At 37.4% G+C, this 25,798-nt stretch overlaps 1 protein-coding gene across 1 annotated transcript in view; it reads left to right on the forward strand.

The window, feature by feature from the left end:
- Nucleotides 1-25,798, forward strand: part of galnt18b (UDP-N-acetyl-alpha-D-galactosamine:polypeptide N-acetylgalactosaminyltransferase 18b) — an 86,632-nt gene that overhangs the window by 31,069 nt on the left and 29,765 nt on the right. The window contains exons 2-6 of the mRNA XM_044096508.1: nt 5,559-5,754; nt 9,022-9,188; nt 18,867-19,050; nt 20,817-21,014; nt 21,207-21,321. Coding sequence (XP_043952443.1) covers nt 5,559-5,754; nt 9,022-9,188; nt 18,867-19,050; nt 20,817-21,014; nt 21,207-21,321 — 860 coding nt within the window. The remainder of the gene's footprint in view (nt 1-5,558; nt 5,755-9,021; nt 9,189-18,866; nt 19,051-20,816; nt 21,015-21,206; nt 21,322-25,798) is intronic.

Genomic DNA, 25,798 nt, shown 5'->3' on the forward strand with positions numbered 1-25,798 from the left:
AAAAGTTCTTCAAAGGACAATAAATCTGCAGAAGAACTGAATTGCATGCCTATAACTATAAAGCCAGTGACCACAATTTGTCTTAAACAGCAAGCAGTCTGAATAAATGCTCTGAAACTCTAAGTCCGCCTCATATTTATTACTGTAGTGAAATAAGTAAAAAGAAAAACAAAATAGCATCTGCATCTCTTTTACCAAGTTTTACCAGCCCTAGTGTGGGAAATCTCAGGTTCTTACATGTCTTAAAGCTTTAATTTAAGCATATAATTTTCACCTGGCAACCTTTAGTGTGTTTAAATTTAAATGATCCCTTAGTGAGCCAGTAAGGCCACATTGGGACACTCCTTACCAGGAAGGCTGATCTTTTATACAAGTAGCATATATTATTGAGGATATGCTTGTGTTTATTGAATGCCCTCAAATATTCCCCACTTTAATTATTTATGTTTTTCAAAACAACTTTGTTCTTCCTATAGTTTGTTGTATGTGAAATACTTATAATTGCCTCTAAAATAAGACATAATGTGGCTTGAAAATATGTTATCACAATACATTCGTATACTCCCTCCTGGCCTGTAGGAGTCTATGTGCAGCACAAGTTTTCTGTTCACATTACAAAAAACCAACATCATCTTTTGAAACTTAAAACCTTCTCGCTGCACAGGAAGAGAAAGAGACAAGATGATGTAATAAAATCTTAATGCATTGTGTGGGATTTTTCATGGGATCATATTCACAGCATAATGTGTTTATGTCGGCTAATTTTCTTGTGCTCTGTTAGACGCTTTCCCTGTTTTCTGTTGTTTCCTTACAGTTAGGGTGACGGCCATCAAAGTCTTTCTCTTGTATGTTTACACCTATTTTTCCTCTCTGGAACATTGAAAGCAGACAGCTACGGCTCAGTGTCTCTGTTGTAAAGACAACAAATGCTGACGAATGTCTTACTTCAACTGCCAGGAGAGCTGTTGTCTATGAGCTCAGACTGTGCATGTGAATCCATCTGTTTGGTAAATAGCTGTAATTCATTTCTAATAGTATCAGTGTTAATTCTCTGAATGGAATTTCTAGAAAAAAAACTATCCTTTAAACAAAAGGCTTAAGTACTAATATAGAAACATGTCATGTAATGTAGCGTGTGCTTTGCTGTTGATGTAGTTCACAGGTGTCAAACTCCAGTCCTCAAGGGTCCTGCAGTTTTTAGATGTGCCACGGGTACAAAACACTGAAATGAAATGGCTTAATTACCTCCTCCTTGTGTAGATCAGTTCTCCAGAGCCTTAATGACCCAATTATTCTATTCAGGTGTGGTGCAGCAGAGGCACATCTAAAGGTTGCAGGACTGCGGCCCTTCATGACTGGAGTTTGACACCCCTGATGTAGTTTAATTGCTCTTCTACTGTAAGAATGTGCTGTTATTTCTAACACCATCTTCCTGAACATAATCTGAAAATACTACGTTGGTCAACTTACCATGTTCAAACAACACCAATGTGCCCACACTGATGCTTAAGGGATTCACTGTTGAAGGAACGTCTCAGTAGGCCTAATTAATCACACCATGAAAATTCTGATGAATGGGGCTTCAGGCACACTTGTCCAGATTGAAAGACCTGCAGAACTTTCATCCTATCTAATCACAGGGTTGTCTTATCAAGGGCTAGGAGTCTTCCCATCTGTTTCGCAGTTGTGAGATTTCAACAAGCATGTTGGATGTGAGAAGTTATCCTGCCTCAGGCTAATATGTTCACTGTGTTCACTCAACTTGGATGTTGACTTTCTTCTTTATTTTTGATTGTTGAGGCGTCACTGTGTTTTTTGTTCTTTTTTTACTACGCATGTTTTGTCAGTGAGAACATTTTTCTGCAAATACTTCTGTACCTTGTTGAGATGCACATCCAAACATGGCATAGAGATTATACAAGGAATTTACTCACAGCTTCAACGTTGTCCCTTGCTAGGTATTATGCAAACCTTTGCATTGTGATCAAATGATTTAGGGTAAATTATTATAATCAAAATTAGATAAATAAATAAATACTAATAGTCAATTACACTATTGGATAACTACCCTGAATTTTTATGCCATATGACAATACATATGGCATAAAAATTGGTGATGCCCCAACATCACCTTTCTACGGATCTGATCCTGAAACGGGCCAGCTAAGCAAGGCTACCACCAATGATTTTGGACATGCCAAATAATTTTGTCAGATGAGCACTACTACATGTATACCATTTTTAGAAGTTGCACTTTGTCTGCAGGTGTGATGTCACTGTAACACTCAAATATTAACCTTATATGCGATGTTGTGCTATGCTATAATGTGTAGGATCTCTGTTTGCACTGAGGAAAATTCCCTCACCTCAGCATGCGGAATATTTGAAGTATTCAGTATTGCAGGGAAGTTATTCCTGTTTTTTTGTTTAATTTACTTCATAATTTATCAGGACTTTAGGATAGTCACGTGTAACATGAGGCAGACATGAAGCCAGCTGCGAAGGTGTGCAGGTGGATAGCAAATGAGCAACGACTTGTAACTTTCCACAACTACTTATGTATTTCAAATATAAAAAGCATAGTGCCAGATTTACTACATGTTACTGTACACCAGCCTGTGTGCACATGGAGGAGTCCATTAAGGAGGAATACACGAAGAAAAGTAAAAAGGGTAAATTACTGATCATAATAGACAAGTGGTGCCACCTTGTGGTGATACACAGTATCATAGCAGTGACTGTTACACGTTGTGTAAAACACTGAACATGAAGATGGGAAACTGGACTTTCCCTACATGGTTTGGCAATTGTTTTCATGGGGAAAATTAAAATAATGACATAGAAACATTTAACTTTTTCTTTCTTTGCATTTCTAACTTTAAACTTTACACTGTTCATCTTAAACAAAAATACTGCACCAATACTGAATTAATGCATGGTAAACAAATAACAAACATGTTCAATTTAACACTTGTTGCTAGTAGCATTTTGTGACCCTGCAGTTTCTACTGTTGAATTAATATAATATCACACATTTCATACCATGAAATTAAACACTTTACCTAAAGTCTTTCCATGAATCTGCAAAAGAACTTTTAGTTCCCTGAGGGTTGCATAATTTACATATCATTAACCTTTACTTTGACATGGTGGACCCAGGGTATGTATACCCCAACTGTGATTCATCAATCAAACAGAGAGATCAGTGGGTAACGATAACTTTCAAACTCCCTAATGCTGTGAAGTTCTGTTTTAGCCCAACAAATTAGCTACAGTCTATAAAGGCAGGAACTTCTGAAGGTGTCCTTTGCTACTGAGCACCAATGTGTTTGCAGCAGAACCTTCAAGGCTTTGAAGTCCCCTGGTTTCATCAGATTATGATTTATTTGGAAGCCAAGTTAATGCTTTGAACTGTTTGCAAAGTTCATAGATAAATTCTCAAATATTGATCTGAAGTGTGGTACTTTCCACAAGTCACTCCGGTCACAAAGGTGTTGTTGTCTAAGTAGGTGGTATATGTCAAAAATAAAACATTCACACAAATGCTGAACCTCAATGTTTCCTCTGCTGGCTTACATTCTTCTCCAGAGGCTTTTTCAATGATAAATGACCTACCCATCCACTCATGAGATTAAAAACGATATTAATCAGGCCTGGCATCATTCATGTTTAGTGCATATGCTCTGATTGTAGGTAGGTGTCAGCATGGACAACATTAGAGATCTGCAACATGGTGTAACGCATAATTGGATTGGATTACATTTGAACAAAGTCAGCATTAAGCAACAGAGTAAGACAAACATGTGTGTTTTTATTTTCAATGGACTTATGGTTTAAACGAAGTTACTTGTATAGCGTTTTAATGTTATGTACTGCCATTTTGGAAAAAATTCTTCGTGTTTTGCTATTTAATGTAATTCTTTCACACCTGCCTTCTCTCTGTGGTCTATTTTTTTACTTTGCTGACACAAAATTTAAGTCCTGCATAAAAACAGTCTGCTCATAAATATTAACTACTCCCAATCTGCTTAAAGTACAATCTGCTTAACACACTGCATACAAACACATGCAGACACACGCACACACACTGAGGTAACCTTGTGTTTTACAGGCAGTCACAAAAAACCTAAAGCCTATTTTTTTCCCCCTGTTTTTGTCCTGTGTCATTATTCTTTCTTTTATCCTGCAGCTCTTTAAAATGGCTCTCGAGCCTCATTTACTATCGTAAGCTCTTAATTCATCCTTATCATGTTGCCAAAATAAACAGAAACCATCCTTATTCTTCCGCTGTTACATTTCACCGAAAAAGAAAAGAAAGCTGTAAAATGCAAGCAACAGTTGATAACCTGAATCTGTCAGTAACAACATGAAATGCTAAAAATCTCCAATGAAATGTGCCTTAATTTTGTTGTTATAGTGCCTGCACATGTTTTTAATTAAATGTTTATGCATGATTCGGGAGTTACTTTTAATTAGATTTAATTTATGTATGATTTGGACATTTGAATTAAAACTCTGGAAGTGTTATCCATGACTCAGAAGTAGATCATCAGGAAATAAACTCTTTCCAGAAATTAATGTAATTCCTCTTAGGGATGACCTCTTGGCAGTAGTAATGATATCAATAATTAAAAAATAATTGCTGCATGTTTTGTGGCATCTGTTTTGATGCAGCCTATTAAAGACCTAAGACTCTTACAGAATTAGATGTAAATACCTTATTTATTCTGCAGACCTTACTCATTATTACTTTCTGCAGGAACACAAACTCATTGAATCAACCACATTAACATGATAAATGGCAAAACTGCAACAAATTCAGCCTACTTGTAGGTTTTATAAACAAAACATTGAAATTATGCAAACACACTTTTATGTTCATTTCCAGCTTATTTTTGCTCAGATTTTATTCATGTATGTGTTGATTTTTTTAAAGCTGCCATCTAAGAGCAGGCATTTTTTGACTTAGAAGCTATGCCAATCATTTAAGGGATGCCATCAATGTTTTAAAATGTCTGGATATCCACAAAGTTTTGGATCATAAACAAGAATGGAGTGTTTGGCTGAGGAAACTGTTTCCCTCCTTCTCATGGATGTTAGTTTTGATTCAGTCAATTTTTAGGTTTTATTTTAACAAAAGACTTCCTACAATCCTGTGAGGAGCAGAAATTAATTAATACTACCCTAGTTCTTTACTAAAGTGTTTTAGTGTGGATATTTTTAGAAATTGGTTTCCTAAAGCCATCTTCAGCACAGTTAATCACAGCGGACAGTGAACAGATCCTTTGCTCAAGAAGATAAAACATTCTCACCATCCTCATGGGCCTTCGTAAAAGATTACATTTCTACTGAAGGACAAGTAGTCTACATATTTAAATAACATACCACCTTTTAGCTGATAGCATAGATTGCTGCTCAAGCAATAAAGCATTCATTAAGCACTGTTTATATAAGCACTGTTATTTATTCAACTAGCTTAAAGGTCATTTTGTGCTAAATCAACCTTGCCTTGTGACCCAGACAGATATTCATACCATTTATCTGTTTTTGCCTCCCAGAAACACCAGGGAAGGGAGAAGACGGGCTACCGGACACCTCATTCTCTGACTCATCCCTGTTCGCTCACTGGGGCCAGGAGCTCAGTCCGGACAACCGGAGGGTGGCTCTGAAGACGTTCCAGTACTACGGATATAATGCCTACCTCAGTGATCGTCTGTCCTTAAGCAGGCCAATTCCTGACCTCAGACCCGATGGGTAAAACTATGTATTTTACTTTATTTCAATCCATATTTAGTGCAATGATGTTCTAAAATATAAAGGATAGATAAGAAATGAAACTATTTTATTTTTTAATGTCCACTAGGAAAGCTTACACATAAAAGTCAGTGATTTTACATGAAAATTATATTTTTATTTTTTTTGCTGCAATTGTTCAGTGATTCACATGATGCTGTATGACGCAGTGACCTTGTCCAAGCTAACTACTCCCCCCTTTGGTACCATAGTACTAAAGGTCCATACTTGGTTTCTGGACCCTTAAGTACTGATTTCATTACTTTAGTGCAAAGTGCTCACAAAGTAAAAAATTTTTTTTCCATTTTTAGGGCAATGTGAAGAAATTGTCACAGGTTATGTTGGACCCCCAATGAGACCATTTGCTATATCAATTACAACTCTTATACGTTAATACAGGGGTGTCAAAGTCAAATGGACGGAGGGCCAAATAAAAAATTTAGCTACAAGCCGAGGGCCGGACTGATCGAATGTTCATTGAAATTTTTTTAAATGACGCATATAGTCTAGTGCAGCGGACCGGCCCAAGCCTACGTAAATTTCCTGCGGACGGGGGGGGGGCACCCCGTTTTTTCAGACGGGGTGCCGGCTTGCTGCGGTCTGCGGGCCGGTTCTAATAATAAATCAAGATCATCCCAGGGGCCGTAGAAAATCTTCTCGCGGGCCGGATGTGGCCCGCGGGCCTTGACTCTGACATATGTGCGTTAATACTTCTCTGCAGCTCCTAAAGTTGGCTTTGGGAGGTAGATCTTCTATGCATAACTGGTCTTTGCAACACATGCTGCACAGATTTTTATGCCATATTTACCTGTTTAAAAGGCATACAGTATATTGCTAGAATGAAGACCGCCACCCAAATATGTATGAAAATGAATTTTAGCCAACTCCTTCTACTTCTCCCCTTCTTTCTAGTTTAGTCATTTCAAGAAAGATTTTTTGCATTGAATTAGGCAAGAGTAGCTCAAACGTTGATGTCTTTAACACAAGTTACTGCCATACTAGTGTTACTGTCTGTTATATTTTCTGCAGTTTTCTTGGCGGTCAAGACCACTGAATTTCACCATTTGACAGATATTTTGCTGGGAGGAACATGACGAATATTTTCGTCATTTGTTTCATAATCGGAATCATCAGACTTAGAGTTGACCTCAATGCTGATGGCTGCTCACACTTCAGACACATCCTTCTGCATCTCACTGTCATGAGAGTGAAGATAAGTCTCAGCACCTCTAAGGCTGTTACCTTTTTATTTCTGCTGGTCCTTTCTTGAAAATATGAAAACTATTATACCATGCAGTGTGTAATGTTGTAGGACTAGCATGCAGAGAATAGTTATGTGCTTACCCTTTCCTCTGCTGATATTCCACGTAACATGGGAACAGAAGCCTTCACAACACCTCACAATTTACTAGTGAGGTAAAGAGAAAAGGTGTGTGTTTGTGTGATTGAAACTATGTAAAATAACTCATTTTAATGCTCATTATGGTTACAAATTGACCCAAAATGTAACAGGAGGTTTAAGTACAGCCATAGTAAGAAAAAAAAAAAAAAAACATTAATGGAGCTTCTAGCTATAAAAGGATTAAACTCCCTGGTGTCTTGTTTAGACCCCAGCTCCTTTGGTAGAAATTAAGGTTTTTATTAAATAGACTCTGCAGAATTCCCTTATCCCTGAAGAACGTCCCTATAGTTGAAATTTGACTTTTGATTTAATCCTAGGCTTAAAGCATCATGTTTATACAAAATGAAAACTGTTGATACCACAACATGGTGACTGTGACCCAGTTTTCACCACAACCCTTGCAGGAGCAGGTCACAGTAATACTGTCTCTTTGCACATACAAAACTGTTGCAGGTGAAGACGTTAATCATACATAATTTGCATCTTTGTTTCACATTTTAAGTGCCCCAGCCATAACATTGTGTGTATCCAGCAGGGAGCAGAGGAGGAGATTCATGAACAGCAGTGTGACATTTAACACACTAGATGGTAATGAATTAGATATCCCAATTACACCACAATTCATTCTCTACATTTAAACGAAAAGCTTATGCCAAGACATTATTACAGGATTTAAACATAAGACTACTACTCCTGTCGTTTACTGCTATAAGAAAGGTCTTGCACAAATATTATGTATATATTTCCAATTAAAAATGGAAAAGTGTACTTATGGATGGATGAAAACATAAAACATATGAACATATTGTCATACATTTTTATAAGAGAACATTAGAGAGCTGATTTCACTCCAGACCTCAGTATAAATATTTGTTTCTACCCATACAGATCCATTTATTTAACTTAATTCTAGTTTAGTTATATGATAAAAGCTTAAAGGGGTGAGGTGTTATGCAAAATGTATTTTTTTTAGCTTTGAAATACACAAACACAAACAAACCTGGAATATTACCTTGATTCTTTCAGGCCAGTTTGAGAAATCCTTGACTCTCCTGTGGCAGCCATTCAAGGGTGTCTACATGCTTGTTTCCACAAAACGTTACGGTAGATGCACAGTCTGCCCTTCGATCTACAGTCTGCAGCACAGCTTCCACAGAGCTCCCATGTTTTAGGGCATTAGTGTACTGGTTGTGATCCAGTTTGCTTTGTTTTGAACCGGAGAAATCCACTTCCGGACCTCCATCTGAATTTTGCGCCTCATCTGGGTCACGTGTCTGCAACCCAACAATACTCAATGGATGCAACGTCCTGATGACATCATTACGTCATCACGTGACTCACACCCTGGTGCGCAATAATCCGGAAATTGCTTTGCTTAAATATTGGAACCGGTAAAATGTTTGATACTGAAAATTACGAGCTAGGATGGATATGACAACTGTGGCAGGAACACCGCGTGTGCACCCACAACGAACCACGCCAAAAAGTAAGTTCTGTCGGCTGCGCATATTTGTGTGCGCGTAGTTGCTTGTTGGCACGGACTTTACTGTGGAATACATCCCAGCTCATACCACGCTCCTCTGTCACACATTTGCTATAAAATTGTATACGTGCGTGAAAAAAAATAAATAAATACTGCTTCCTACTAGCAAATGTTGTGTTGTATAGAAAATAACAAATATAATTCTTTGACCAAACAAACCAGTTAGCTGTGATATAAATCATGGTAATATAATTTTATTTAAAAACAAAGAGGGTTTTTTTTTTGGGGGGTTGGTTGAGTATCTGTAGCTTCACTTACCAGGACTTTTATCTGTCTTCCTCAGGTGCAGAAACATCAGTTATCCTCTGAACCTTCCTCAAGTGAGCATTGTGTTCATATTTGTGAATGAAGCCTTGTCAGTCATCCTGCGATCCATCCACTCTGCCATCAACAGGACACCCTCCCACCTTCTTAAAGAGATTATCCTAGTGGACGACAACAGCAATAACGGTAAAGAAATAAAATCTCATTCCACCAAACACCTCACAGCTGACAGCAAAGCCCCTTCTTTAAAGTTATTTTTTAAAGCTTTAGTTGAAAATGCAGGTGTGACAGACACTTTGCAGCTTTGGCTTTATCAGCATGTGGAAGCAGTGTGCACCAGTCTGTCATAAAGAAGATACTCTGAATTCTTCAGTACTTTTTTTTTATAGGCTGCTGTACGATAACAGCCTGTTTATACACAGTTACTCAACCTGCACATACTTTCAAAGCCACTGAGAATAACATCTGATAAACAGCATACATATCAGTGCATTCGTGGGCTGTGTAAGTTTACACTGTGCACTTGGACTCAAAGCTTTTGAGTTTTGTGGGTTTAGTGATAAGAAACCAATACAATCTACACAAAAATGTATTATAGTTGTTTGCCACACATTTTAAACGACTAAAATGCTTTAAAAAAATTATAAGTAAAATGTAGGCAAGTCTAAGCTAAGAAAACATCCATCCTTTCATTTTCTGTTCACCCTTGTCCTTTAGTGGAGTCGGCAGGGTTGCTGGTGTCTATCTCCAGCTAACGTTTCGGACGAGAGGCCGGGTTCACCTTGGACAGGTCACCAGTCTGTCGCAGGGCAACACAGAGACATACAGGACACACAACCATTCACACACACACTCACACCTAGGGAGAATTTAGAGAGACCAATTAACCCTAACATGTTTTTGGACTGTGGGAGGAAGCCGGAGAACCCGGAGAGAACCCACGCATGCACAGGGAGAACATGCAAACTCCATGCAGAAAGACCCCGGGCCGGGAATCGAACCCAGAACCTTCTTGCTGCAAGGCAACAGCTCTACCAACTGCGCCATTGTGCTAAGAAAACAGTTTTGTTTTAAATACAGTAAATGTTTAACAATGCATTAAGAATCTCTCTCAGAACCATAATTTTTTATTAGATATACGGTAATAAAATGTTCTTAATTTACTCTATTGTTAAAGTTACATGTTATTTCCTTGCATAAAACATTTTAAAAAAGATCAACTACATAAAAATTTAGGCTTATAGACCTTAACAGAACCTGAATCAGAAATGTACCTATGATTAATGTTTGGCAACAGGAACTAAGGACATCTTGGGCTAGTTTTTACAATATGAGAAAAACAGGAAGTTATGAAACTGTTGCTGAATTTTGTGATGATATCAATTCCAACTATTCCACATTTTCTTTTGTCTCCATTCCATAATTGAAATTTACAATTTTGCCTTTCAACCTCTAAAACTGCTCATATGGTGCAAATCAAAGGTGACAAATATATTATTGGAATGTAGTGTGGAAATTCAAAGCACATTAGTTTTTTGATCTTGGTAATATTGATTTTGCTATGATGATTAAGATTCAATATATTGTGCATGTCTGGCTTTGTCACATGAGTAGAAATGCACTGATCAATCTGTCAGTGATTGAAATAGTTCAGCTATTCCCTGAATGTGTTTGGTTAATAGTACATCAAAGGTAGGAAATTCTGATGAGGCTGAGTTTCTAATCCTTAAATGTACCATAAATACTTTTTTTCAGTCTGCAAAACACATCAACAAACAGCACATGTTTTGATGTGATTCTTCATTTGAGTTCGATAAGAATCAAAACATGTTAAAGACCTGTTCTTTGATGCACATATGACAATATTCTTGTAATTCCCCATGTTCTGCTACTTTGAAAGAAACCTGCAACACATTTTTTATGGTCAGTGTTTTTCTGTATTTTATTATTGCGTTAAAACAAGATGGAAACACATGAATTGATATGTTTTTTAGTGTGGGTTTGCTTGTTTTGATTTTAGCTAACAATATTTGAACTAGGATCTACAATCAAATCAGTAATGAACAATTTAGTGGCAAAGGTAAGGTTGTGTTTACTATACAATTTTTTTGTATTTGGTGATTTTCTTTTTACCTTGCCTATGGGTTTTTTATGAGAATTTTGGCTGGTTGTGCAGAGTAAGTCAACATTGAATTCTTTCAGTTTTTTGCACCTTAGTCCTTCCCTCCTCACAATAATCCCTGATGCCAACAAAGACAAGCATTCGTCTCACATGTAATTGATGTCTCGCTCTGAAATCTCCCAGGAGATGAGCTGTTGAAGGATGACAGTGGTGTTATGATGACTGACACTAGTGAGCTGTCCACAGAAGTTTGGAAAGAACTTTATAAAGTTGAAAAACGTAAAGAGCAACTTGCTGTCTTACAGTTTAAACCAAAAAAGTTTGTGCTTGCACATTTTTGATTGTGGCAACAAAATAATGCAGTGCTCTTTGCCAACTTTTCCTAAACTTCCTGTGACACTCTGTGAAAATACTGGCATGTTTTAGCACAAATGTCCATTAAACAGTAAATCTGCTCTGAACCAGGTATGCAAAATCTTGTAAATGTATTGAGAACCCTTGAACCTTTGTCACTTTACACCTAAAAACGTCACTTTTTATTTATGTTTTTTAGGTAGTCCAGCTCAAACTGTAAGACAAAAGATTAATGGTAGTCACCATTTTTTTTTCCCCAAATAAAAATCTAAAATCTATTCTGCCCTCTGTTTTGATAGATTGAACTAACTTTTGCTGCAATGACAGCTCCAAATGTTTTGGATTTGTTTTTTTATAATTAAATATCTTTGTTCAATACGCTAATATTTTTATACAAAAATAAATAACTGAAAAGTTTTGTGAAGGAGTACTTCCTTTGACTCAATTGACTCAAAGTGATAGCTTCTAGTTGAAAAACTTCTCTAGCTGATGGTTTGAATGTGTCTCAAGTGATGACACTAGCCTCTTATTCAAAGTCAAAATACATTTTGTCAATTAAAAATGAAATTTTCTGGTGAAATCACTTGATATTAATCATTCATGTATGTAAAATATCCAGAGGGGAGGATGCAAATTCAGGAACACCTTGGTAATTCAGAAATCAGCATTTACATGTTTAGAGAAATCTGTGATGTCCTTTGCTCCTCTGATGGTCTCCAGGCTCTCAATGTTAATTAGGAAGCCGTGTTCGCTGGGTTGAGCCGATGGATGAATTACACTAATTAGCTGCAGAGCCAGGAAATTTGCCCAGAGGCACGCAACAATCCAGCAAGGTGATGAGGTGTTTGCAATGAGTCTTCATTTCTAAGCCTAATTCTTTCATCTGCATTCGCTGCATGTCTTGTAAGGATTGTTGACTTAAAAACAGTCAGTGTATCCTGAGAAGTCAGGTTGGAGTGCACCATGTAAAAGGGAAACAAAATCAACCTGTAGCCATATGTGAAAAGTGGAGCTGGTAGTTTGCTCTACAGGGCTATATTATAAAGGCAGAAAGCCGTTATTAAAAATGGTAATGACTGAGTGCCAAAGTCATTTATAAGTTTTATGCTTTTTAATTGGCTCTGCTGCTTTCAACAAGGAATTAGATTATCAACATGGCAAAAACTGTTTGCCAAAGTCAATCGACCAAAATGTGGCATGTCCAGGAGGCTCCTGAAACTGAGTTTAAATCAATTTTGTTAATTTAACACTCTGGAATAAGTATGGTCATGTTCCCTCAGGCTATTATTGACCAGACAGTTTAGGATGTTTATTAAAAAATGTAAATGTGAAATCCTAAAAGTTTCCGCAACCCCTATTCTCCTTCTAGCACAGAGAGATTAACACATCACGAGCAACGAACATTCATTTTTCGTTACATAACCGCAAGCTGGAGAGTTGTCGTCTTCAGCTTCTTCAGAGCCCCAAGAGGCACTGCGACATTTCGCTGATGGCATTTCACTCTGTTTGTTTGAGCACTCTGTCACACTGCGTCCGATAGGCCTGGTGCTATCATTTCAATCAAGACTGAACTCTAAATGTCGTCAGGCTGTTGACCCCTGACTCTGCTGAGATTCTTGAAGGGGTCCACACCTAACCTCTCAGCCACCCGCTTGTTCACGCCAGTCACCTGGCGTCACAGTTCAACTCCAGAAGACATTAGCATGTAGGAGAACATACATAGCCATCAAGGGAGAAAATGGCAAATTGACCCAGCTGATTCTTTTGTAATTGGATAGTGTTCCAAGCTGTGGCTTGAACTCCTGACTGGTGAACTCCAGGTCAATTTTGGAAGGAAACTGAAGAAGGGGGGATCACCTATTGAACGATCTGTACAGAATACAATGATTCCATCTTTAAAGTTACATGTAAAGGATTCAGAGAAAATCTCCTCACATAGATGGAAATTATGAAAAATGTCACTACAGAATTTGTAGTGACCCAGAACAACCAGAGCTTGTTGCATTCATTACCAAGTTGTCTTTCAAGTGGTCAACTACCGTATTTTTCGGACTACAAACCGGCACTTTTTTCCCACGCTTTGAACTATGCAGTTTACAGCCTGGTGCGGCATTTCTGTGGATTTTTCTTTCACCACCAGGGGGCTCTCTAGGAGGAAGTGAATCAGTGGAAGTCAAAATTGGAAATCAAAGAAGAAAGCGCTAATTTTCATTTTCAACAAGCACATGCTAGCAGCAGGCACAAGTGAGAAATGTTTTCAAACTCAGACCTCCTCATCATGGAAACCACACGAAGAAGTTCATATGATGCAGCTTTTAAGTTGAGGGCTATCGATCTGGCAGTACAGGAGGGAAATGGAGCCTCTGCACGTAAACTCGGCGTGAGCTCTAGTTTTGTTGTTTTTTTTCTTCTTGTTGTTCTTTAACCTTTTTAGGTGCGGCTTATAGCAAGGTGCGCTCTGTAGTCCAAATATGGTATAGAGAATTTTAGAGTTAAAATGTTTACACCGTATAGAGTAAACAATAATAATAATGAGCATATCAACTGTTGGAGGTGAAATTACTTTATATCTTAAAATACCAAGATCTTATTACACATTCAGAGTGTACATGAGGATAGACACTGATTAGTCAGTGATGTCTTGGTTTCTTGCCAGTGTTGGTGACTCAGCTCACAGCTCCAGGAGATCTGTTCTGCCCTGACCCCTAATAGAGAAGAAACAGTTGCAGGGAGGGAACACCACAGAGGTTTATTGCACAGTAGGAACAATTTCTGATTTGTGTCCAGTTTCTGTCAAATATTATTACATTTATTAGAATTTTTTAACCATAAAGGTTTTTGTTTTTTACATTTTCATTTTATTTATTTGTTTTTAGTAATTTTGTTTAACTTTTCATGTAATGTGATGCTGACATTTGTGTTACCAAAACTACCAGCAGATTCAATAGTAGCTTGGTTTCACAAGCCATCAGGATATCAAATTGGTTAATTTGTTAAAAAGTTGCGTGATTACTGTAACTTGAATTTTTGTTTTCACACCGAATAACCTCAGTAAAATATTATGTTACATCCATATGCAATGCTATAATATTATTTAAATTATTCTAAGTGTGCTTTTGAGGATATTTCTTACTTAAAGTGTTTAAAAGCAGTATTTTTTTTAAAGATTATAATTTTGCTATACTGCATCAAGTAACTAACTTCATAACTTTCATTGAAGCATTGATGTTCAATTGTTATTTTATATTACAGTAAAATATGAATGGAATCTCATCAGGTTTTTGGACTAGTACATGTTGCATCATATTAGAGTTAAAATTTTATACCTCCAGATGGTGCGGCTCCTCTTTGCTTCAGTGCCATGTTTCTGAACCAGATACGGTAGTCCAGAGACCAGAACCGATTGATAGGCAGCCACTGCTTCCAATGAATGTATTTTAAGTTATTTCAGTTTTTTTAAGCAGGCTTTTTTTTTTTTTTTTTTTTTTTTTTTTGACTAATTAAAAAGGAGGCAGTGAGGTTGATGGCTCTTAATTAACACTTTAACTTTGTCAATTTATTGCACTTAAAAATAGACTGATCTGTGATGAAAAAATAGGTGATAATACTAATTTTATGTTAGTCCTGTTCAAAATGTTAACATTTTTTGTTTCATTACTGCATTGTTTTGGCTGCCAGGAAGAACCTGAATCTCGCTTTCCATTTCAACATTGTGCTTTGCTGTGAGAGCAGTAATCTAATGTGCATTTATTCAGCAGCCTAAGGTGTGCAGAGAAGTTCCAGTCACTGTTGGATATCTTGCACGATATTGTTCCCAAACCAGCTGATGAAAGCTGGAGGGTACACAGAGCCAGCAAAACTAGCAAAGCCAAACTTCAGGCTGGAGCTTCACTCACACTGTTTTTTAACAAACTGCCAGTGGGCCGTGGGTTTGATTGCTGAGGAAGAGCCAGTACCTGCTGGATGTTTCAGCCACAAATGTTGCTGTGGTGGACTTATGTACTGAGAAGCTGCCAAGCAAGTGGTGCAGCTCAAACTAAAAAGCAAGTGTGAGACCTGTAACCATGCCGATCTGCCATCTGCTGTGTGAGAAGAAATACTCTAATGGTAATAGATGATGCTTGCAGAGGAACATGCATGAATGCAGTGTTCATTTTCTAAAAACAAAATCATATTTCAGGTTAGACTTCCATGAGCATAATCGTACAATTATAAAATGGTTGTAAACTATATTACAAAACATGGGTATTAACCTAATTGTTAAAATATCCCCTGCTTTCTATATTTTGCAGGAATCTAAATCAGTATTGATGTGGTTTGTTTCTGTTATGTGTGACTTAAGGCAAGACTGATCTGACCAAAATAACATGTTCATTTTTTCACTTACCATTAACTTTGCTCATTATCTTCTTAGATGACATTTCAGCTAGATTTACAGTCATAAGCTGCTGGATTTATTTCATGGCTGCACAGTTATGCTCGAAAACTCGCTTGCTTTTTGTGTAACTCCAGCGGAGCTTCAGCGGGATATCAGTCCTGAAAGATTGATGAGCGGTAGCCATCAGCCATTGCTGGCGTAATGGTGTGTGCTTTATTGTGATTTGTTATGAGGCATAACGCCACATCACTCTTATTTTTCAATTCCCAGCACATTAGGATGTCTTAATTATTGATGAAATTAAAGGTATTAAATCTGTTGCAGCAGCCTTTTCACGCAAATTTCTGCAGCTTCCTTCAGCTAATTTTAGAAGACCAAGGTAAATGACTTCACAAGCTACTTTTTCTGATAAGTGTTGTAAAACATGAGTTGGTACAGGGTTCCGCTGGTTGATTAAGTCTATGAGAACACAATTCTGACCACCCCATAATGAACAAACATGATAGTTACCTGTTTCATGCTGTGCACATTAGAAAAATTGAAAAGAGAAAAATGTGCTGCTGCAAGTTGCTTTCTGTCTGTTGGAGAAAACGCCTACCCCTGCTGAGAACCAGCAGGCACAGAAAAGAGAAAAACAACCCAATGTCTCTGCTATTTATCCATGAATCATTCATTCTTAAAAGCAGTAAACATGTGTATTAATTTGCCCAGCTAAGTCTAGACACAGACATAATCGGTTTTCTAACTTGTAAAATTGTAATGCAACACCTATAAAGTTTATCCCATTAGTTATTAAACAAGAGGAGATAATTTACTAGGACCATCAGAGAACTTTGTACTCACTCTATCTGCCTTTCCTTTAAGGGCCCAGGATGACAGGACGCTATTGAAAAACAGCTAACTCATTTTACACTGAAACATACAGTCAGGTCACCAGATAAACCTGGTTGTTGTTGATGTTTTTGGGCATTGCTAAAAAAATACATTTTGCAGGATGGGTACTGCATGCATCCATGCATCACTGCTACAGAATCAACACAACTAAAACTTAAATATTGTAGCAGAGACTCTAGAATAACACTGAAGTAATCGCATTATGTGCATTGTGAGAAGAAGATGTCTCACCTTGGGGTGCCGGGTCCTTAAAAATGATAATGAAACTGAAATTGTGGCATATTTTTTCATTAATTCAGCAAATGATGTGGAATCACTCATAAAACATTGACATTTTATTAAAAGATGGTCGGTTGACTCTTAAATATTAAAAAAGAAATTAATTTTGTCATGGCGGTATACAGGAGAACACAAAATCCCACACCCTTGATCCTAACATACACACGCTATTCAAAACAGGAGGACATTAAACGCAACACATACTCCTCCTTCCTCTCTGGGTTCTAACTCAGGAAGTAGGTATGGCTTTGTGACGGCCCTCTCTTCACTACCTACAGCTGCAGTGTGATGATCTGTCTCCTCTTTGGTGGATGCTAGGCAGTCTTGCTGCCGGGGCTTGTGCAGATGCCTGGCTACCCGGATGACTGAGTTCAGGCTTTCTTTGCCTAGGGCACTAGGTTGGGAAGTTCGGTGGTCTGCTTCACTCCCTGTGCGTCTTTAGCCAGAGGACTGCTGTTGCTGTGCTTCACTGCCAACTTAGCTCTATTTAAGGCTGTTCTTTGGGGGTGCCTGGTGTGTGTCTGACTGGGACTGCTGTTGCATTTATGACTGAAGGCTACCTGCTCTTTGCTGCTCTTGGGTAATGAGTGCTGCAGGCTTCCTGCCTTTCTCACCGCTATAGCAACTTTGCAACTTCAGGTGACAAGTTCATGCACCCGTTCCCTCCACTGGTAGAAACATGCATCCACACACCCACAAATCCAGGCAAATAAGCTAACTGGTTGCAGGTTATACCAATATGTCAATCATTCAAATAAAATTTTGTTGTAAGGCATAGTTTTTATGTAAGGCAGCAAGCTACTCTATAAGGTATGCCTGCAATGCCAAGACAGAAAACATGAAGAAAAAGGAGTTGATGTCCCACAAACTTTACTTTGTGCTGAACATTTAGTCATGCAAAATTGTCATTTTCAATACTTTGGCATTATAGGCACAATTATAGGCTCGCTGGTAACATCATTCAGTAAATTTTGGGACAAAGTTCAACTAGCACAATTTTTTCTGGAAGGAAAGAAGAGTAACTGCTGAAAATTCATAGTTACAAGAGGAGCAAATGCAAACTCCACCTTTAAAGAACATCCATAGATGTAAAGACCTTCCAGATGTGATGCAACAGTACTAGTGCTCCACTTTACACCTGGCGCTCTCTACCATAAATGCCTTGATGCTGAAATGTGCTATACAAATAAAGCATGGATTTAATTGATGGATATATTTAATTTTCTGTAATCAGAAAAAGCCACTCTCTTATTTCTGCAAAATTATTGTAAGAATCAAAACAGCCTTCAATTATCTACAAATGTTCAGCTAATGGTATATCTTGAAAAATCCTGATATGTATTAATACTAAATAAATTGAAAGTTTAATCCAGTATTGTAGTTAAATACATTTCCAAGAAGAAAAAGCCCAGAAATGATGATTTTGCTCCACTAACACTCAGTATGACCTCGTCTTGCAGGGTATGATTCATCAGACTGTGTATGAGTTGGTTAATAATGACGATAAACTTTTAATATGGACATCTGCCATGTGTTGAAAAGGATTGCAGGCTGACACTCAATATTGCAGAGGCCCTGTTATGGCTGTTAAACCCCATGGAAGTCAGCAGTCTGCTCAAGCTGCTCCCTATTTGGTCCGCTGATCAAAGCAATGAAGCATGAGTGCCTTTGGCCTCTGCCCATTGAAAAACTGCCCACTGGAGGAGAACATGATGATGTCTTGTGGGTGGCTTGCTTGAGGCAACTCTCACTTTACTCACCTAATCCTGAAGGGAATCTTCAAAAGCTCTGCTGATATTGATGCAAAATACATTCTGTCTGATTGATTTGTTTGCAGATGAGCTCAAGGAAAAACTGCAGGACTTTGTGTCGGAAACAAACAGTCAGCGTCCAGGATTCATAAAGATCGTGCGGCACACCAGGCAGGAGGGGCTGATCCGGTCCAGAGTGAGTGGATGGAGGGTTGCCACTGCCCCAGTTGTTGCCCTATTTGATGCCCACGTTGAGTTCAATGTCGGCTGGTGAGTCACTCACAAGTGCAGCGGGAAGTGATATTAGCTTGGTTTAACAGATATGCACAAGTTCTTCAGTCATTTAAAGTAATTTTATTCTGGAAATTTAGGATAATGCATCATGTTTCACTAAATCTTGAGAAGATTAATGTTATGCTCTTGGTACCCATAATGTTCTAAATATTTATGTTTATTTTACACTTATTATGACACACACAATTAAACTTGCACACACACACTTAAGCCAATTTGTGCTTTGCGGAAAACCTTCAACCAGATGCATAAACTATAAAAATATAACAAAATGCAGGTGAATCCCTTGAGCTGGTAATTATCAAGAATAAGTTTGCAGTGAAGTTCCATGCAGCTAATCCATTCATCATACTTTGCATTCATATGCATGTTTTAAAACAATCTGAATTAAAAATGGATTATGACACTTTCTGTTGTCACTGTTAGTTATGGTTTCTTACTATGTAAGCATGGGTTTGAAACAATGGTCTTAGGTATGTATAAAATCCATGTATACTATGTTGTTCAAAGTCGTATGTCAGCTTGCGACAAGAAATTGGATTTGTGGAAACTGTTTTGAATTCCTGGCATACAGATAACATTTTCTCAGACAAACACGGGAAAACCGAAACCACATTTAAATTGTCCAACTCTGTTTTTTCTGATCATTACAACACAAAGGTGTGTGACCTCTTATACAGGCAACGTGTTTATCCTTCACAAAACAAACATGGGTTTCAGCCTGATGTTGTACTTGTTTGAACTGATGCACTTTTCTGTCTCTCATTTGTAATTCAAGTGTTTCTGTTAAACTTGCTGGAACATTTCCTCTGAAAAGCGAGACTTGGTTCCTTCTATTATAATATGTAGTAGTTACTTTGAACCTGTTTTTTATTTCGTTTTTTTACATTTATTTAGGAGAGATTTTATTTGATTCACAATGACAATATCAAATTCATTTGCATTTCTTCATAATAAAAAAAAACCTGTTATAACAGCGTAGTCTGTAGAGAATGTTTTTGTGATTAATAGATATGATATAGGAGACCCCTAACTACGGTACTCAGAAGCTGAAATCTGACATTAGGAAATTAGGAGAAAAAAATTTTACCATCAAGGAAACTGCAAATGCTCTGGACAAGTGTTGCTTAAAAAAGATATTGCTCAGCACATTACACTGTGCACTATTTACCTCAGGATCTGCTGTCCTCTCTGTCTCTCTTTGTGGCTGAGTTGCTTTCATTCACAACTGTATCGTCTTTGTTATAATACTACTAACATATCTACATTATCTAGTTGTGAAGAGATTACTTGACTGAACTTGCACAATTGGGATCCTGCCCTGGTTCGACAGTGGAATTCATGTCGTTCCTGAGAGTGACCCTTTCTTTCATAAATTTTTCATAAAAAATACCTTTTTTGCTGGATTTTATGCACTTGTGCTCAAATAACTCAATAAAGTGATTTGGAGAGGTCACCCATTAGTTTTAGCAACATAGCCACCCCAAAGGTTTGTGCACTCCAACCTTTCAACTACTGGGGATTAAATGTTTCAAGTAGCTTTTTGATCTAATTCTAGCATATTTACATAAATATCTTTTACTGACAAATATTTTCACTAATAAAATTGAATTTGTTATAAGTGGATATCTTCTTTTTTTTCAAATTTTATTGGAAATAATTTTTAAAACATGTTCTATGGAGAGTAAGTTTGTCAAACTAAATGCAAATGATGAAATTAAAATCTTTCTCCATGTTATCAGGGCTGAACCAGTACTGCTGAGAATTAAAGAGGACAGAACACGCATAATCTCCCCGTCATTTGACAACATCAAGTATGACACGTTTGAGATTGAAGAGTATCCACTGTCCGCCCAGGGCTTTGACTGGGAACTCTGGTGCCGCTACCTCAATCCACCCAAGACCTGGTGGCACAGGGGCAACAAAAGTGCCCCAATCCAGTAAGTAAAAGCTGCACAGTTATATGTTTGACGTTAAATTACTAAATGTCAGTAATTACATATATATGTAATTATTACAATTATTACATATATATATATATATATATATTTTTTTTTTTTTTTTTTTTTTGGGTTCTTACTGTCTGTATGGGAATCATCGAACAAAACTGATCTTCATTATAAATGTTTCAGGAGCCCGGCTCTGATTGGCTGCTTTGTGGTGGACAGACTGTACTTTGAGGAGATTGGTCTGCTGGATGAAGGCATGGAGGTGTATGGGGGAGAAAATGTGGAGCTGGGCATCAGGGTGAGTAATGCTGCTGGCCATGAAGTCCATTGTTTATTCAAGAAATGCGAGGGAAAAATATTACAGTGGCTGTAAAGGGGAGAGCTCCAGGGTTCACCTTTTTCCATAAAACCATGAAAGTACTCAATTCATGGCATTTGATTTAAATGTGTGGCATGTGTATTCAAAGCAGTATTTTGGTGGTGTTGCAGTGTGTTAAACAATTAGTGCTAATAGAGCTTTTTACAGAGTGGTGCAATAATTGCTGGGCATTTCTAAATTCTAAAACTAGTTGAAAGCCCTTTAGTTTGTCATAAAATATAGACATATTTTGCCTTTGAGTCCGAATCAATTTTAGGAGGGATTCACACCCCAGCTGCCTTGATCTTTGGCTTATCCACAAAGCTCCCGTGACATAAATTTCATCTTCTGTTCCTGCCTACAAGAATCCTTTAGGTCTCTTTGTGTTGCAACTGAATGCAGCCCGAATTTTAGTGGTAATGCTGAGTCTGCGCAACAATGACAATAAAATCCCCATTGAGAAGGTGAAACTAAGCACACAACAGACAGGGAATCAAATCTGGAGCAGCACACTTCTTTTTAAAGAAACACCAGATTTAAAAGGAATACAAATTTTGGTTATTTATCCCTTTTGGACATCAGGAATTAAAAAGCTTTCCCAAATCTGTGGTCAGATATCACTCAAAAATACCTCTTTTTTTTTTCCAATATACTGCTCCATTATTTCCACCTGCAATACTGTCATGGCAACCACAAGCTTATGAATGAATCTGTCCAACTGATCTCAAAATGCTATGAACACATGCAGGCTTATGCATGTCTGTAATATTCCAACAGTTTGTCCACATGTAGCAATTACATAGTCATGATCTATTTTAGCATATACAGATATTTACTGCAGAAGAAAAGCTGGTTGGGCAATTTCAGAAAACCCCAGCCTGCAAAATGTAACAAGGTAGACATAAAAACCCACTTGTTTAGAGTTGTATTCGAAACGTAATCAATTGCAAATTTATTGACGGAATCTGACTATGTTGTGTTTTTATTGTTGATTCTATGTTGCATTGTATCTTTGTGTTTGATTTGATGTAAAGCACTTTGAAATGCCTTGCTGCTGAAATGTGCTATACAACTAAAGTTTGATTGATTGATTGATCATCCCAGCTATTATATAAAAGGTAAATCATGATTCTTCAGAGAGATTGTTATAAACCAATGAAATAGTTATCTTGACTTTGCAGATCACATTTTTTAACGACTTGACCCAACACTTCTAAAATAGTCAACACAGCAGAAGAAATTATCCTTTAGCTACTCAGAAGGCATTGCAACATACCTTCTTACATGTGTAGTTTTAGCAAGAACAAAAAATCCATACTGATTGATTCTGAAGTCTGAACAATCACCTTCCCCCCCGATGATCCATCTGTAGAGACTTGTCAGCATTAAAGTCTGTGTTACTCTTTATAATGCTGGACAGAGCAGACAGATGTACACTCTCCATAATTTCCACCATATCATTATGTTATACACCGTCAGCTCTGACTGTGAACCATAAAAGTACACGGTGTGTGTTTATTATAGCAGCATGACACACAGAAGGGTCAGAGCAGGAGCTGTCCTTCTCAAGGACTGGTAATAGTAGCTCACAGCAAAGTTACAAAGACCATTATATGAGCTAACAGCCTTTTCAATAAAAGCAAGAGAGGAGTGCCTTTTTCTCTTCTTACTTGAGCATACTGTGGAAAGGAACTTCAGAGCGGGATGCCAAATGTGGATTTATCCATCCTAGCTAATAACAGAGATCCAATTAGCAGAACAGAATGAAGATTAATCCCAGAAATCATTTAGCAGCAGTGTTTGGATTTTTGTTCGCAGCTTTAAAACAGAACACATACAGTTAGTTCTGTTACATCACTTGAGTTCAAAACCTTTCTTAGGATTAATTTTGTGCTGACATTTACAAACTATAATTAACCTAACTGCTTTACTGAGTTGCTATTTAGGTAGAATTATTGTCTTTGTATAACATTACAACGACATTTTGTCGACAGCATGTCAGACTACAAGACACTGCAAAATTGGTCGCTGTAAAAAAAAAAAAAAAAAGTGGTTATAAAGCAGGCATACTTTAAGGTAAATATTGATTTAAAGTTAGGCCTATATATTTTACATCCAAGATTTGAAATCCCAGAAAGAGGTAGTCCACGACCTTGAGCCTTAGGGCCTGCTGTTCTGTTTTGTAATTTCACATATCAGAGTGAAATTACTGATATACCTCCTAAAGGTTATGAAATAGGTTGTTTATAAATATTTATCTTAATCAGGTATTCTGAAGAGGAGCAGTGTCTAAATCATTCAGGATAAAATGCTCTGAGGTTCAGGGTTGGGAACCACTGCTATGGAGCACCAGCAGAGTTTGCCCTCCTGCAGCATACTGGTCATGGCCCCCAGACTGGCTGCCAACACAGGGCTGGCTCTCATTGTGTCCTTTGAGATGCATTTGAACAAGGCCAGCAGCTCTTTGGCCACAACTTTATGAGGTTCAGTGGTAAAACGGTTAAAATAAACCCTAGTTTTCTTCTTATGGTTTTGCTTTGTGGAAACATTATATTGAGACACCAATATCTGTTAATTTTATAGCATTCTCTGGGGTATTTAGTGAAATACTGTGGATTATTTTATGCTGCTTCTACATGCTAGACAAGTCAAATCCAGTTGTAGAGTTATAGTTTCACCAGATAAACAGCGTCCTTGTTTATCTGGACATTGTTTGTCTAAACAAAAGCCAAACAAGCTGTTTTGAGTGGTTAAAAAGAAAAAGAAAAACCTTGAAATTAGAGACCTCATCTGACTGTTGAATCAGGCAGGATCCTGATGCCCACAGGCTCTCTGTGGAAACTCTGTGACCCACAAGTAGTCCTTTAGCCTTAGAGCACAGTGCTCTGATTGGATGAATGGGAATCATAAGATCTTCATGATGAGATGGAGCCTGGTTATTGTACGCTTTCTAGGTACGAAGAAGAATTTTAAATTACTTTTGTATTGTACAGTGAGTCACAGAAATATTGCCTCTTTTATTCATTTTTGCCAATATTTCAGCTGCTGCAATTTGGATAAGATGAAGATTTCTTTAACAGATTTTGGGACATCCAGGTAATAATGCATTACAGTAACCAAGCCTCGAGGTAACAAAGGTATGAACTAGATTTTCAGCATCATTCTGAGGCAATATGCAATGCTCTCCATTTCTCTGCCTCCTCAAACGCTGGATCTGTACAGACTTTGAGATTTAAAGCATATTCCCAAAGGAAGCATGGTAACATGGACATGCATACACAATTGGACAGCTTACAACTATATCCAGTTTAAGGGAAATATAAGGCCAGTTTTCATCTGGCAGACATAGTGAATGTTTGTAAGGAATTTTCCAGTTTTCAAAAGTTTACTGCTGTTTTCAGCAGTAAACAGAAAGAATTAAATGTTCTTTCTGTTGGAAAGAACATTTAATTTTCCATAATGATCCACACTCTGTTTAGTTTTCTTACACAGAAAAAATATGCCTCTCACTACTTTGTCTGCATGTCAGCACATTTAACCAAATCAATGGTGTCATTAACAACTGAAAGTTAGTGACAGTGATTAGGTTCACACCCATGTTAGAGTTTATTTAAAGCTTCCAACTTATGCATGCCTGGGATTTAGATTTCTGATACTTCCTGCGATTACACATGCGTACATCTGGATAAAGTGCATTTAAATTGCTGTGCAAATGCACAGCTGCAGTTCTTGCTCACGGCAGGTTTTTGTTCCACTTTGTTGACTTTTCATGTACAATTTAAAAATGCTAACAGAAAACAGAAGTTTGCTTGATGTTCCCCTGATCCCACGAGTGTCTTCTATGGAGCAAGTAAATGTTTTAAAATCATTATTGTGACAAACATTCTGCAGCATATCAATGAAAAAGGTAATTTGCGGAAACTATTATGTTTGTGCAATTATTGACAAAAACACAAAAATGAAAAGAAAAAAAAACATCTGACAAGTACACATACTACTATAAAACTGAACACACAGACATGGTATGAACAAAACAACTAAACTTTGTTATACTTACCATTCTTTTCAGAAAAATAATTATTTTTCATAAATATAATTTATTTTATTGTAGAATGCTAATGGTTGATTGATTTAAGGACAAAACATACATTAGAATGAACAATTTTTCTTTGTCTTTAATCATGTGGATGAACACAAATAAGCTAAGATAAAATGCAAAAAACAGAATACACTCACAAAACGATCTCCATTAGCATTTTTCAGTTTTAGAGGTTACCAGAGACAATAAAGTCTCTCAGCTATTATCTGTTTTCAGGAAACCCAGTGGCAATACTGGAAGCGTGGTGATGTCCATCTCCACTAAAGACATGGACATCTTATATGTACCCATATTGATCCAGTGGATGCAGCAAAATTG

The sequence above is a fragment of the Gambusia affinis genome, linkage group LG02 (genome assembly GCF_019740435.1).
Source record: "Gambusia affinis linkage group LG02, SWU_Gaff_1.0, whole genome shotgun sequence".
Classification (NCBI taxonomy): Eukaryota; Metazoa; Chordata; class Actinopteri; order Cyprinodontiformes; family Poeciliidae; genus Gambusia; species Gambusia affinis.